General features: G+C 33.8%; 3 protein-coding genes and 1 long non-coding RNA gene across 4 annotated transcripts; 2 read left to right on the top strand and 2 right to left on the bottom strand.

Moving 5' to 3' along the window:
- Nucleotides 1-1565: 1565 nt before the first annotated feature.
- On the bottom strand, nt 1566-2375 carry LOC145117454 (uncharacterized). Its single transcript, XR_013712669.1, has 3 exons — nt 2270-2375; nt 2085-2171; nt 1566-2000 (listed from the first exon to the last, which is right to left on the bottom strand). It is a non-coding gene; the product is annotated as an uncharacterized LOC145117454 (long non-coding RNA).
- Nucleotides 2376-3722: 1347 nt separating this feature from the next.
- On the top strand, nt 3723-4520 carry LOC145116645 (uncharacterized). The gene is made up of 2 exons (XM_079052967.1): nt 3723-3889; nt 3966-4520. The coding sequence occupies exons 1-2, from the start codon at nt 3781-3783 to the stop codon at nt 4427-4429; spliced, it is 573 nt and encodes a 190-aa protein (XP_078909093.1). The 5' UTR covers nt 3723-3780; the 3' UTR covers nt 4430-4520.
- A 516-nt stretch (nt 4521-5036) lies between these two features.
- Nucleotides 5037-7743, top strand: LOC145115722 (RNA polymerase Rpb7 N-terminal domain-containing protein). Its single transcript, XM_079052076.1, has 9 exons — nt 5037-5126; nt 5282-5489; nt 6246-6365; nt 6432-6527; nt 6610-6697; nt 6828-6912; nt 6978-7041; nt 7140-7226; nt 7311-7743. The coding sequence occupies exons 3-9, from the start codon at nt 6255-6257 to the stop codon at nt 7359-7361; spliced, it is 582 nt and encodes a 193-aa protein (XP_078908202.1). The 5' UTR covers nt 5037-5126; nt 5282-5489; nt 6246-6254; the 3' UTR covers nt 7362-7743.
- Nucleotides 7744-11277: 3534 nt separating this feature from the next.
- Nucleotides 11278-12304, bottom strand: LOC145113837 (uncharacterized). The gene is made up of 2 exons (XM_079049887.1): nt 12173-12304; nt 11278-12080 (listed from the first exon to the last, which is right to left on the bottom strand). Exons 1-2 carry the CDS (start codon nt 12178-12180, stop codon nt 11498-11500), a joined length of 591 nt encoding a protein of 196 aa, XP_078906013.1. The 5' UTR covers nt 12181-12304; the 3' UTR covers nt 11278-11497.
- Between the last annotated feature and the right edge of the window lie 542 nt (nt 12305-12846).

The following is a 12846-nucleotide window of genomic DNA, read 5'->3' as shown; positions in this document are numbered from 1 at the left end:
TAATGTCGCCCATTGAGATTATCATTGGTATATTCAGCACAATAATGGACGAGATCAAGGCTCGATTGTATAATAATATTGAACAGGTGAGATCAGATTTTGTTAAGATCTTAGGATCCTAGTTTGGATCCTAAAATTCTAATATAGATCTTGCATTCGATAGACCATACTATGATTATGGTCGTTTTTCTCTTGTAAGATCCTAAAACTGTAATATCTAAGATCAAGATCGGGATCTTAACACCCATTAATACATCATTTAGTGTTGTGAACAAGATTAGGAAGCTTGAAAGCTGATTTAAAGAAAGATTGCTTCACTTGGATAGGAATTGATTTGATAGGTATAGGAGTTTCCTCATCATACATGTTTTTCCTAATTTCCACCGAATTGTCAGCATCGATTAATTTATTATACGAACCAAGAAAAGTGTTATCTTTCTATTAGTTAAAAATTTCATAATAACCTTCTCAAGTTGAATAAAATTTATTAAAAAAATTTGAGACTGAACAACATTTATTTAAAAGTATCAAGGGCCATTTGGATATTCGAGCACAAGAAGAAAACTATTTTCCGCTTAAGCTCAAGCAAACAAGTAATGACATTATTAGTTGGTTTAGTTCGTCTTTCTAATCAATTATCTAAGAGGGTGTTTGGGATTTCATTTTGAACCTCAAAATTACTTTTAAGCAAAAAGAGTTTTAAAAAAAATATTTAAATTAATTTTTGTAGCAAGAAAAGTGAATAATTGAATAAATTGTTTTTTAAAAAGTATTTCTCTTATACATGTTTCAAGAGGTATTTTACGGTAATATTGTTTTTTACAACTCAAAAAATTATAACCAATTCTGAAAAGTTAAATATCCTAACTTATTGAAATCTACTTTATGAATGGTTGATGAAATGTTATTTTAAAAGTTTTTTTTTCATATTACCAATAATTTTTTTGAATTATTGACTTTTCAAAAAGACAATAAATTGTTCTAAATGAAATCCCAAACACACTCCAAATCTAAAATAAGTAATAAAATATTTATAAAATTTAATAAAAAAAACAGCATTTTGAACCATTAAATGACTAAAAACGTCTTTTATGAATACCACCAATTGGCCAATTTCACATAAAGTGTGTAAACTTCGTCATATTCTGATACTATCAAATTACTTCGACAGATTTGTTGATGTTATCATCAAGCTTGAAATCATATTAATGATAGACATTATCAAAACTTGTACTTCGATTTTTGGAATCAAACAAGTTAGTAGAATCAGGGGACTAGACTCAAGACCGAATGTGTACATTTAGTTGTCATCTTTCATCCCTTGCCAATTACAATAGCTTTCTTAGGTTGTTGGGTATGGTACCCCAGTACTATGCTGCCACATCAGCATCGAGCTCTGAACACCTAGAGGGGATGGTGTTCATCCATGAACATGACGCCATGATGCCAAGAAAGAAGAAAAGCATGGAGGAAGAATGAAAGAAAATGGCGTTGAGCCACATTGAGCAGGCAACAGGGCTTAACACAATGAGAAGCAGGGGGAGTGCTCGTTGGCCCTTAACGCGTTTGAGGCCATGCAACATCGGCTCTCCATGTCATTTTTTTGAGCCATACCGATCGGTCTTAATTTTAAATACAAACTTTACTAGATTCTTACATCCAATGATAACAAACCAAACATCAACTTTGGAAATGATACCTAAACCTAATGCATAAATCAAACAACAATTTTCTGGTAATCATACTAATTAATTGATTTAAGTCTCATATGTCCCAAATGCTCTTAAAATGGGAAATTAAAATTGAAAATATATATATATATATATATATATATATATATATATATATATATATATAATGTGTTTTTAAGCTAAGAGTCAACAGTAGTTTGACAATTTCTGTACTAATTAAGCCCGGTATATTCATTCTGAAAAAAGACGAAATTTGAACTAGACCCACCACGAAACGGGCCCCAAACCCGCTTCACACACAAGCGACCCCTGCAATAAATACAACAATATTTATTTAATTTTACAATTTTAATTTGGAATAGGGAAACATGAACAAATATTTTAGCAACTTACAATGACCACCATAGGTGCAAATGGCTTTGAATCTTTTTGCTCTTTTGGGATTTCAGGAAACTTAACCTTATGAACTCGAAACCTAATCTGCAATAAAACAACAAATATTTTTTTTATAAATTAATTGTAAGCTCTCAAAGTATACAATGAAAGGACTTCTTGGACTTGGTTAAAAGATACTGAACCTCATCATATCCATCTATAAGATATTCTGCACCATCATATTTCCATATCCATTTAACTTGGTTCCTAATGATAAAAAGGTGACACAAATTAACCCTTGAAAATTTTAAAATTTAAAATTGACAACTCACTTGTTTTCGTTTCGTCTATTAATAGGTTCCTAATGGACACCCCTTCTGTTAACATAGATGAGGATGATATCTTTTCCAATCATACCACTCAGCCACCATCTTCTGCTGCTTCACCTTCTGATGCTTCACCTTCTGCTGCTTCACCTTCTGGTAACCCCAACAAAAGAGCTAAACCCTCAACTCCTAGACCTCGAGCTGCTAGTGCCTCACCTGAGCACCTTCTAGTGCCTCCCCTAAAGCTTCTATTACTGCTGATGATTTAGCATTGGAGATGCAGAAAGCTCTACGACATTTGACTCAAGGGCCAACAATTCCCCAATGTTTAAAGAAGCTAGAGTTACTCGAGTTAGGCCCGGTAGACCCTCTACGATTTGCTGCTTATCATATTTTTGGAGGGACCATGAATATGAGAGAGATGTGGGTAAATTTGCCTAATGATCCACAAATATTAAGAGGATGGATCGAGATGACAGCTACAAGTTTAGGAGTATTGAAGAATGGAAAGATTGTCCATTAAGTTTACATATTTGAATTGTTTAGGTTTTAATTGCATGTGTTAGAACTATGTGGTTATGTTTTTTGGTTATTTGGTACTTGGATGTTATTTGTAGTATGTGGTTATTTGGTACTTGAATGTTATTTGTAGTATGTGGTTATTTGGTACTTGAATGTTATTTGTAGTATTTGGAACTTGAACTATGTGATTATGTATTTTGGTTATTTGGTTATGTTATTTGGTACTTGAGTTTTATATTTGGTAACTTGTGTTGATTAATAGGTTCCTAATGGATCACGACAAAAAGATACTACTCATAATTCTAATGTACTTGTACGTCCGCTACTTTTGGAAAAGGGGTGTAAAACGAGTGCGGGACAACGATTCGGAAATGACGGGACATGAATTTACGTTAGAATTACTTCACCGTAATCCTCTACAATGTGTTGAAGTGTTACGCATGTCCCGTGAATCATTTGTCCGGCTATGTGCTCATTTTAGAGTAAACTACGCGTTAAAGGATAGCAAACATGTGTCGGTTGAGGAGAAGATGGCTATGTTTTTGATGATGATCGGTCATAACCAACGTTATGTGATTATCAAGCGGAGATTTCAACACTCAAAGCAAACAATTCATAAGTTTTTTCATGAAGTGTTGGACAAAATGCTGCTTTTCGCACATGACATTATAGTGCAAACTTCTTTTAATCCGAATCCAAACATTCCGGGACATAATAGGAGGCTACGACGGGTGTTCAAGGGAGCAGTTGGTGCACTTGATGGCACTTTGATACATGATGTTGTCCCTGCAAACAAACGAGATTTATATAGAAGTAGGGGAAAAGGCGATTGTTACCAAAACGTATTGGCAATATGTGACTTCAACATGATGTTTACGTTTGTTGTGGCCGGTTGGGAAGGGATAGCACACGATTCTAGAATTTTATCAGAAGCATTAGCAAATCCACATGCACCATTCCCGCTTCCACCACCAGGTAAATTTATTGTTATTTAAATAGTTTTATCTTAGCTTGAAAAAATAAATGACTTTTTTTTTTGATTTTTTTACAGATAAATATTATCTTTGTGATGCCGCTTATGCAAACATTCGAGGTTTTATGGCACCGTACCGTAATGTGAGGTATTGGCTTGGAGATTTCCGTCGAAGACGTGCATTAACGAATAAAGAAAAATTTAACCATGCACACGCAAAACTTCGGAATGTCATTGAGCGTGCTTTTGGTGTCTTGAAAGCACGATTCCCTATATTGAAGAGGATGGCACCATTCTCATTGGTTACACAACGAAACATTACCCTAGCATGCTTTGCGCTTCATAATTTTATAAGAAGAGAGGGACTACGTGATGAGTTTTTTGCACGATATGACGAACCAAATGTCTCGGTTCGGAATAACAATGCAGTCGTTGATAATGATGAAGATGAGATTCCAACACATGGTACTGCAGCGGACCGTGAATATATGACCCAGTTAAGAGATGAAATTGCCGAACAATTGATGCAAAATATGGAATGAAAATTATTAAAGTTTGGTTGTATGAATTTTATTTAAAAATGTTATTGTAAGACTAATTTGGTTGTTTGAATTTTATTTCAATGTTTTAAGACTACAATTATTAAATTTTTGGTATTAAAAAACCATTTTCGGTTTATTAAATTATTTTATTTTAAATTTTTTAATATCTGCAGCCGTTAAAAAAACAAACATGCTTCTCATTACAGTCTGCAGCACTTTGGTCCACCTCTTCTGCTGCAGAGGGCTGCAGAGGTGGTCCGCAGACTTCAGACAGTTTCACTTCGGAAAAACAAACAACACCTTAGGGTTTAGTTTTGAAAAGGTTAGAAGCAATTTTCAAGTGCTGTCCCAAGCAGAGGACGGGAAGAGGTTTTTAATTTCGAAGGCTGCGAAAAAACAAACAATTGCGGGAAAGAAAGTGATGCGCGTGTGCTGCGCCGCGCAGCACGAAGAGGTTTGAAGAGGTTTTTAATAAAAAACAAACAGCACCTTATTTTACAAGAGCAAAGGGTATAAACACTTTAAAGTTTATACAAATAAAATAGGCTTATCATTTGATTGTATTGGCCCAACAAAAAATCTTAAAGTATTTTTTTCCAAAGCCTTTTACCATTACGTCTTTTTCGAGTTCCGAATCGAATCGGTCGTCGCCTCGTCGTAAAGGAATTGGAACCTCAAACGATCAAAGTCGTGACTCGTGAGTATTTTTCTTTTTTCGCACTTTCTCTTTTTCTTTTATTTTTGTAAACCATAATTTATGAGAGGATGTAAAACTGAAGTTTCTGATCAAAAGGTTGTTTTTGAAAAAATTATTTATCAAATAGATATAGTTTTAACTTATTTAACATATAGGGTGATTTAGCAATTTAGTAAAAAGAAAAAGAAAATACCGTGCCCTAGCTCTCTTCTTACTGAGCGACGAACGCACGCCTCACCAACGTACGCCACACCATCGTCTGCCATCTCCGGCCACACCTCCAGCCGGCGAGTCCACCTCTGGCCACACCAGACGGGGGAGACTCCACCTCCGTCTATATATTCAGCCGGCGTTCCTTCTCAGGTTCGATTTTTGAATTCCATCTCAGCTTCGATTGTTGAACTTTCATCTTCGATTTCTGCCTTTATTAGGTTTATTGATTAAGTTTTTTAAACTCCAAGTGCCTGATTCTTTATCCTTACATAAACTTCCCACAGTTTGGGTTTATTTATTGCACCTGGTTTTACATTAACTACGAGCCTGCTAATGGAGAAGTAAAGGCAATAGCATGTTCTTGAATTGCTGTTTTGTGTGCATAGCCATTCATAATATTCCCCGTTCTCAAGGATTCAGAGTAATTTTAACACATGATATGAGTTGCCCATTCAATAGTTTTCATTCCATATAATGAATGTTTTCATTGCTTTAGTGATAACTACTTCTTCATTCAACAAGCAGCCCTCTGTCTCCATGTAGAAATTTTCATTGATTTCGAATTTTTGAACTTGGTTATGTTAGGTTTCTGATTGCTTCAACATATCAGGTTATTTTCATCTTCTGTTTCTGTTTTCTGAAAATCATACAAATTGATGGGATTTTTGATCATATGGTGAATCGTAATGAAGGAATGTATACCATTCATTTCCTTATTCCATCATACCAAACACTACCTAAGAAGATTGAATACGTTCAGTTACTCCTTCCATATTATAAGAATTGTAACACAATTTTCATCATTACAGATTGTTGATTTTATTAAAAAAAGATTATATTCTTGACTTATAGTGACACTTTTATACAACTATTTGCCTAATTAAACTTCACAATTTCATGTAACAGGTGTAAAATATGTTCCAATTAAGCCAATTGGAGCATACATTGCGACTGAAACCTGATCTTTTGAGCCTTCCTATCAATGAAGCAATTAAGGGAGAGCTCGAGGCTCTTTTCTTAGATAAGGTCTTTAAAATATATCCTAACACATACACAAAATGATCAGTTTTTAACTGTTTCTTTATGTAACAGATTATCAAAGATTTGGGACTTTGCATATCTGTTTATGATATCCAGTCAATTGATGGTGGTTTTATCTTTGCCAATGAGGGTGCTCCAACCTACACAGTACGTCTTAACTTTTAACTTCTATCTCTTAATATTTCTGATTATAAATAATATTTTAATATTATCGACCTTTTTTTGGCAGGTGAAATTCAGGCTGATAATATTTCAACCCTTTGTAGGAGAAATTATATCTGCAAAACTTAAAGAATCTAACGCTGATGGTATACGCTGTAAGTTTCTTTATATATAAACACACATACACACACAGAGAGAATGTTTTTTTTTTTTTTTTTTTTTTTAATTATACCATAAAAAATAATAATCATGTTTATGTCATAATATGATAATTCCAAATTGCAGTATCAGTTGGATTTTTTGATGATATATACATACCAGAGTTCCTACTGCCAAGTCCTATCAGTGCTGAACCTGACTCAGAAAACAAGTGAGTTGTCAATTTTAAATTTTAAAATTTTCAAGGGTTAATTTGTGTCACCTTTTTATCATTAGGAACCAAGTTAAATGGATATGGAAATATGATGGTGCAGAATATCTTATAGATGGATATGATGAGGTTCAGTATCTTTTAACCAAGTCCAAGAAGTCCTTTCATTGTATACTTTGAGAGCTTACAATTAATTTATAAAAAAAATATTTGTTGTTTTATTGCAGATTAGGTTTCGAGTTCATAAGGTTAAGTTTCCTGAAATCCCAAAAGAGCAAAAAGATTCAAAGCCATTTGCACCTATGGTGGTCATTGTAAGTTGCTAAAATATTTGTTCATGTTTCCCTATTCCAAATTAAAATTGTAAAATTAAATAAATATTGTTGTATTTATTGCAGGGGTCGCTTGTGTGTGAAGCGGGTTTGGGGCCCGTTTCGTGGTGGGTCTAGTTCAAATTTCGTCTTTTTTCAGAATGAATATACCGGGCTTAATTAGTACAGAAATTGTCAAACTACTGTTGACTCTTAGCTTAAAAACACATTATATATATATATATATATATATATATATATATATATATATATATATTTTCAATTTTAATTTCCCATTTTAAGAGCATTTGGGACATATGAGACTTAAATCAATTAATTAGTATGATTACCAGAAAATTGTTGTTTGATTTATGCATTAGGTTTAGGTATCATTTCCAAAGTTGATGTTTGGTTTGTTATCATTGGATGTAAGAATCTAGTAAAGTTTGTATTTAAAATTAAGACCGATCGGTATGGCTCAAAAAAATGACATGGAGAGCCGATGTTGCATGGCCTCAAACGCGTTAAGGGCCAACGAGCACTCCCCCTGCTTCTCATTGTGTTAAGCCCTGTTGCCTGCTCAATGTGGCTCAACGCCATTTTCTTTCATTCTTCCTCCATGCTTTTCTTCTTTCTTGGCATCATGGCGTCATGTTCATGGATGAACACCATCCCCTCTAGGTGTTCAGAGCTCGATGCTGATGTGGCAGCATAGTACTGGGGTACCATACCCAACAACCTAAGAAAGCTATTGTAATTGGCAAGGGATGAAAGATGACAACTAAATGTACACATTCGGTCTTGAGTCTAGTCCCCTGATTCTACTAACTTGTTTGATTCCAAAAATCGAAGTACAAGTTTTGATAATGTCTATCATTAATATGATTTCAAGCTTGATGATAACATCAACAAATCTGTCGAAGTAATTTGATAGTATCAGAATATGACGAAGTTTACACACTTTATGTGAAATTGGCCAATTGGTGGTATTCATAAAAGACGTTTTTAGTCATTTAATGGTTCAAAATGCTGTTTTTTTTATTAAATTTTATAAATATTTTATTACTTATTTTAGATTTGGAGTGTGTTTGGGATTTCATTTAGAACAATTTATTGTCTTTTTGAAAAGTCAATAATTCAAAAAAATTATTGGTAATATGAAAAAAAAACTTTTAAAATAACATTTCATCAACCATTCATAAAGTAGATTTCAATAAGTTAGGATATTTAACTTTTCAGAATTGGTTATAATTTTTTGAGTTGTAAAAAACAATATTACCGTAAAATACCTCTTGAAACATGTATAAGAGAAATACTTTTTAAAAAACAATTTATTCAATTATTCACTTTTCTTGCTACAAAAATTAATTTAAATATTTTTTTTAAAACTCTTTTTGCTTAAAAGTAATTTTGAGGTTCAAAATGAAATCCCAAACACCCTCTTAGATAATTGATTAGAAAGACGAACTAAACCAACTAATAATGTCATTACTTGTTTGCTTGAGCTTAAGCGGAAAATAGTTTTCTTCTTGTGCTCGAATATCCAAATGGCCCTTGATACTTTTAAATAAATGTTGTTCAGTCTCAAATTTTTTTAATAAATTTTATTCAACTTGAGAAGGTTATTATGAAATTTTTAACTAATAGAAAGATAACACTTTTCTTGGTTCGTATAATAAATTAATCGATGCTGACAATTCGGTGGAAATTAGGAAAAACATGTATGATGAGGAAACTCCTATACCTATCAAATCAATTCCTATCCAAGTGAAGCAATCTTTCTTTAAATCAGCTTTCAAGCTTCCTAATCTTGTTCACAACACTAAATGATGTATTAATGGGTGTTAAGATCCCGATCTTGATCTTAGATATTACGGTTTTAGGATCTTACAAGAGAAAAACGACCATAATCATAGTATGGTCTATCGAATGCAAGATCTATATTAGAATTTTAGGATCCAAACTAGGATCCTAAGATCTTAACAAAATCTGATCTCACCTGTTCAATATTATTATACAATCGAGCCTTGATCTCGTCCATTATTGTGCTGAATATACCAATGATAATCTCAATGGGCGACATTATCGATACATCATGTTCATCCATCACTATCATGTACATAACATCAAGAATATTAAGGGTCATTATGTTGAAACAAATGTTAGAGAAAATGTCATTGCCCATTTTTCATAACCAATCAAGCATGTCACATTGATTCAGTGTTGCATGTTTTAGTCTAGTAAACTTTTTTTTTTCAAAATCAGACATTCTATATGATTTACATGTCTACAAAATAAAACTTCAAATGGTCGAGTTTCTCTAGTTCTAGATCACAATTTGAAAATCAAATTCCGATAACAATACACATGATATGAATATGAGAAGACATGTTAAGTGTAATGTTAGCATAATCAGTCATGATATGAAGGCTACACCCCTAACGTCCCTAAGACATTCCTTTAGTCTCGTAAAAAAACTAGGATTGAGATTTGACACTCTGTGGCATGCCAAAACTGTAGGCTAAGGGAAGAGTCTGATAGTTTCCATCTATGACAACCGCTAAGAACATTGTGCGTAAATAGTCCATTTTTAGAAGAGCATTGTTTCCGAAGATTACCGGTAGCATGAAGTTAAAAAAAAATGTCGGAATCTGCAAATTATTGGACTATCAATCATAACAATATTAATGAAATTGCATTTGCAAGAAAACAAGTGTTGTATTACGAACAATGTCGGCTCAATCAATTTAGAGGCTCTAAGCAAACAAAAAAATTGGGGCCCTTCGGTTTTATAACTTAAACCAAAATAAAATGAATGAAAAGTAAGTAAACATATTAAAACCTAAGACCCTTAGTATGATAAACTAGCGCTTTTACCACCAGGCCAAGCTCCAACTTGTCTTTATAATCCAAGAAATACGTATATATACATATATAATTAACAAAATAAACTTTAAGATTGGGGGCCATTTAGAATTGGGGGACATAAGTCGTTGCTTAGTTTTGCAAATGGTAGAACCAGAATGTATTTTACCTCACATCCCATGAGAAAAACAAAAACTCAAAATGGTGGTTCACATCTTTTGATGTGGGTAACATTTCTTGGATCAGTTATTTCAAGATTATGTAAGCTAAGATGAAGGTTGACAAAGTTTTCTTCATAAACTCGGTTAGATGAACTCATTTTTAGAAATGTTTTCAAATTGTGAATATGAAAAAAAAAATTGTAACAATAGAAATTTCTCAAATGATGAATATGAAACCTAATCCGGAATGTGTATCTGAAACATACAATATGCATTCTGAAATGTTCTTTCTTTTTGTCATCTCAGATTCCAGGGTATCTTTATGTCACATCTCACCAACCTAACTGTCACTCTAGAGCAGACATCGTTAGTCTTGAACATGGTGTTCCAGACATAGTTATCGGTTTGCGAAACCGAGAAAGGTTGGGTCACTTTTGTTAAGAACCTTTTTCATAATGGTTAGTTTTGCTAATATCCCGATTACGGAAATACCCGTTGATCTCAAGTTCTCAACATATAAAACTCACGGTGCTCTTTCTTCTCTCACTCTCAGCCTAAAAGAGATTTCAATCCTCATAATTTCCTTCTTAATCTGCCCTCTTAGAATATTTTTCTGTGAAAATCTGATAGCTTTCTCTTATTATCCCCGACTCCCCATCAATTTTCGCCAAAAATCATGCTTCAAGCCGTGAGACGTTGTACCAATCTTAGAGAATTCAGAAGTTGCAACGACAAATGATGATTTCAGATGCACAAAATCTCAACTCAACTCTCAAGGGTGTCTCTTTAGTCTCGTATATTTCTGTCTCTCTCATGAGCTCACCAGAATTTGGAAGACTCATCATTTCAACCTCTCAGTTAAATGTTCATTAGAGTAATTTGTGTCAGTTTGTTTAAATATATAAATGGTTTTTGCTGATTGCTCTCATAATAGAAAAAAAATTTGTTAATAGGGTTAGAGTGTTAAAAAGTTTATGGCAGATTGTTTAAGGTGGATAATTACCAATTCAATCACATAAACTCAAAACTGAAGCAGTAAAAGTGGATTGTTGACATGAAAAAGAGTGAATAAACAATGTCTTTTTATACAACACAGTAGATTCCAGTTCCAATTCGTGGTAAAACAAACAGAACAGAAATTGAAGCTGAATTAACTGATATGGGTCAGATTTCTTTACATAAACCCATCAAGAAGCAGCTTTCAACTTGACCACTTTTCTGGCTTAGAGATCGAACTGTTGAAGCAATTCAATGCAGAAAAGCATAAACAGCAGTTGAAATATAAACCAAAAGAGCAGAAGTGACCAGTACAATCATGGAAGCAACTGCATTAACAGTGGATCGACTCCCACAAGACAACATCCCCAGTCGAATCTCGATCACATTCACCATCGATAGCATCAAGAACAAACACCCCATCACTGATCCAACAGCCGATCCAAGCATCCCAAACCTCAACGCTTTCAGATTAATGTGTGCCCTAAACGCCTCATCAGCATCCTTGCTATTCAGCAGATTGATGGCGAGTTTAAGACCTTGAGCGACGAGAGACGAGAAGAGGAAGAAACTAAACGATACAACCTCGAATACCAGAAGCTTCTTGGCGACGGAGATGTCCGCGTCGCAGGCGGATCGGTTCTCAAGGCTGCGTTGGCCGGGAGTGGTGAGAGAAAGTCCGACAAACACTGCGATTGTGAACAGAGAGTTCACGTTTACGAGCCCATCGAGTGCGGTTACGTGAATGCTCGTTGTTGATGTTGATCGTGAAGATGATGATGAGATCCTCGTACCGGTTTGTTGATCGTAGTGATCTTTTGTGTGGCCATCAAATCTGAAAACGAATTGAAACAAATTAACACTAAAACAATCGAAATACGAGTAATTGAGATAGAAATAGAGAAAGAGGGAGATAAAAAAGCTTACTCTGCCATGGATGAAAGCTTGAAAGCTCCGATTCATTGAAGGAGGGGTTGCTTTTGGGGTTTTGTGGGCAGAAGAAGGTATCCTGGAGTGCAAGTTTAGGCAACTAAAGACAATTATTGGGGTTCGTTTGATTAAAACAGAACTTATGGGTATTTTGTGCAAACATTCTAAAGTTTGATTATAAAACTTGTTATTACGATTTTAAGTCGCAACTAGGGGTGACGTGTGCGTTGCGGCTGGCAACAAGTTATTAATCTTATATTTTCGAAATTATTTCTGTAAACATCACTTAAATAGTGTCATCTTTTTAATTTTTCTTTAAAACACAGGGATCGTGTTGGGAAATTCAGTAATAGGCAGGCAAAATTTTGTAACTTTATGAAACATAAGGACCATTTATGTTATTTTGCTATTAGGAAGTGACTATCTATAAATTTGTTGAACATAGAGACCAATTTTATAATTTTGCTATTAGACATGGGTATTTTTATAATTTTATGAAACAGGGGACCATTATTGTAGTTTTGTGAAATGAAAGGACATTTTCTACAAATTCCTTACTAGAAAAGAACTATTTTGTAAGTTTGTGGAAAACATGGACCATTTTCGTAAATTTAGTATTAGAACGCAACCATATAAGTAATTTTATAAAACACAAAAACCATTTTTGTAAT

This window comes from Lactuca virosa, chromosome 5, assembly GCF_052849685.1.
Source record: "Lactuca virosa cultivar CGN04683 chromosome 5, Lactuca_virosa_CGN04683_v6, whole genome shotgun sequence".
NCBI classification, from domain to species: domain Eukaryota; kingdom Viridiplantae; phylum Streptophyta; class Magnoliopsida; order Asterales; family Asteraceae; genus Lactuca; species Lactuca virosa.
Note: the sequence above shows the minus strand (reverse complement) of the source record. Positions and strands in the feature narration are given on the sequence as shown.

Bases quoted from the DNA above. Each gene is read 5' to 3' on its own strand.
- LOC145115722 (XM_079052076.1), top strand. From the start codon at position 6,255: ATGTTCCAATTAAGCCAATTGGAGCATACATTGCGACTGAAACCTGAT. The intron at 6,366-6,431 runs GTCTTTAAAATA...TTTATGTAACAG, and splicing joins AGGCTCTTTTCTTAGATAAG to ATTATCAAAGATTTGGGACT. The intron at 6,698-6,827 runs GTAAGTTTCTTT...TCCAAATTGCAG, and splicing joins TAACGCTGATGGTATACGCT to TATCAGTTGGATTTTTTGAT.
- LOC145116645 (XM_079052967.1), top strand. From the start codon at position 3,781: ATGATGTTTACGTTTGTTGTGGCCGGTTGGGAAGGGATAGCACACGAT. The intron at 3,890-3,965 runs GTAAATTTATTG...ATTTTTTTACAG, and splicing joins ATTCCCGCTTCCACCACCAG to ATAAATATTATCTTTGTGAT.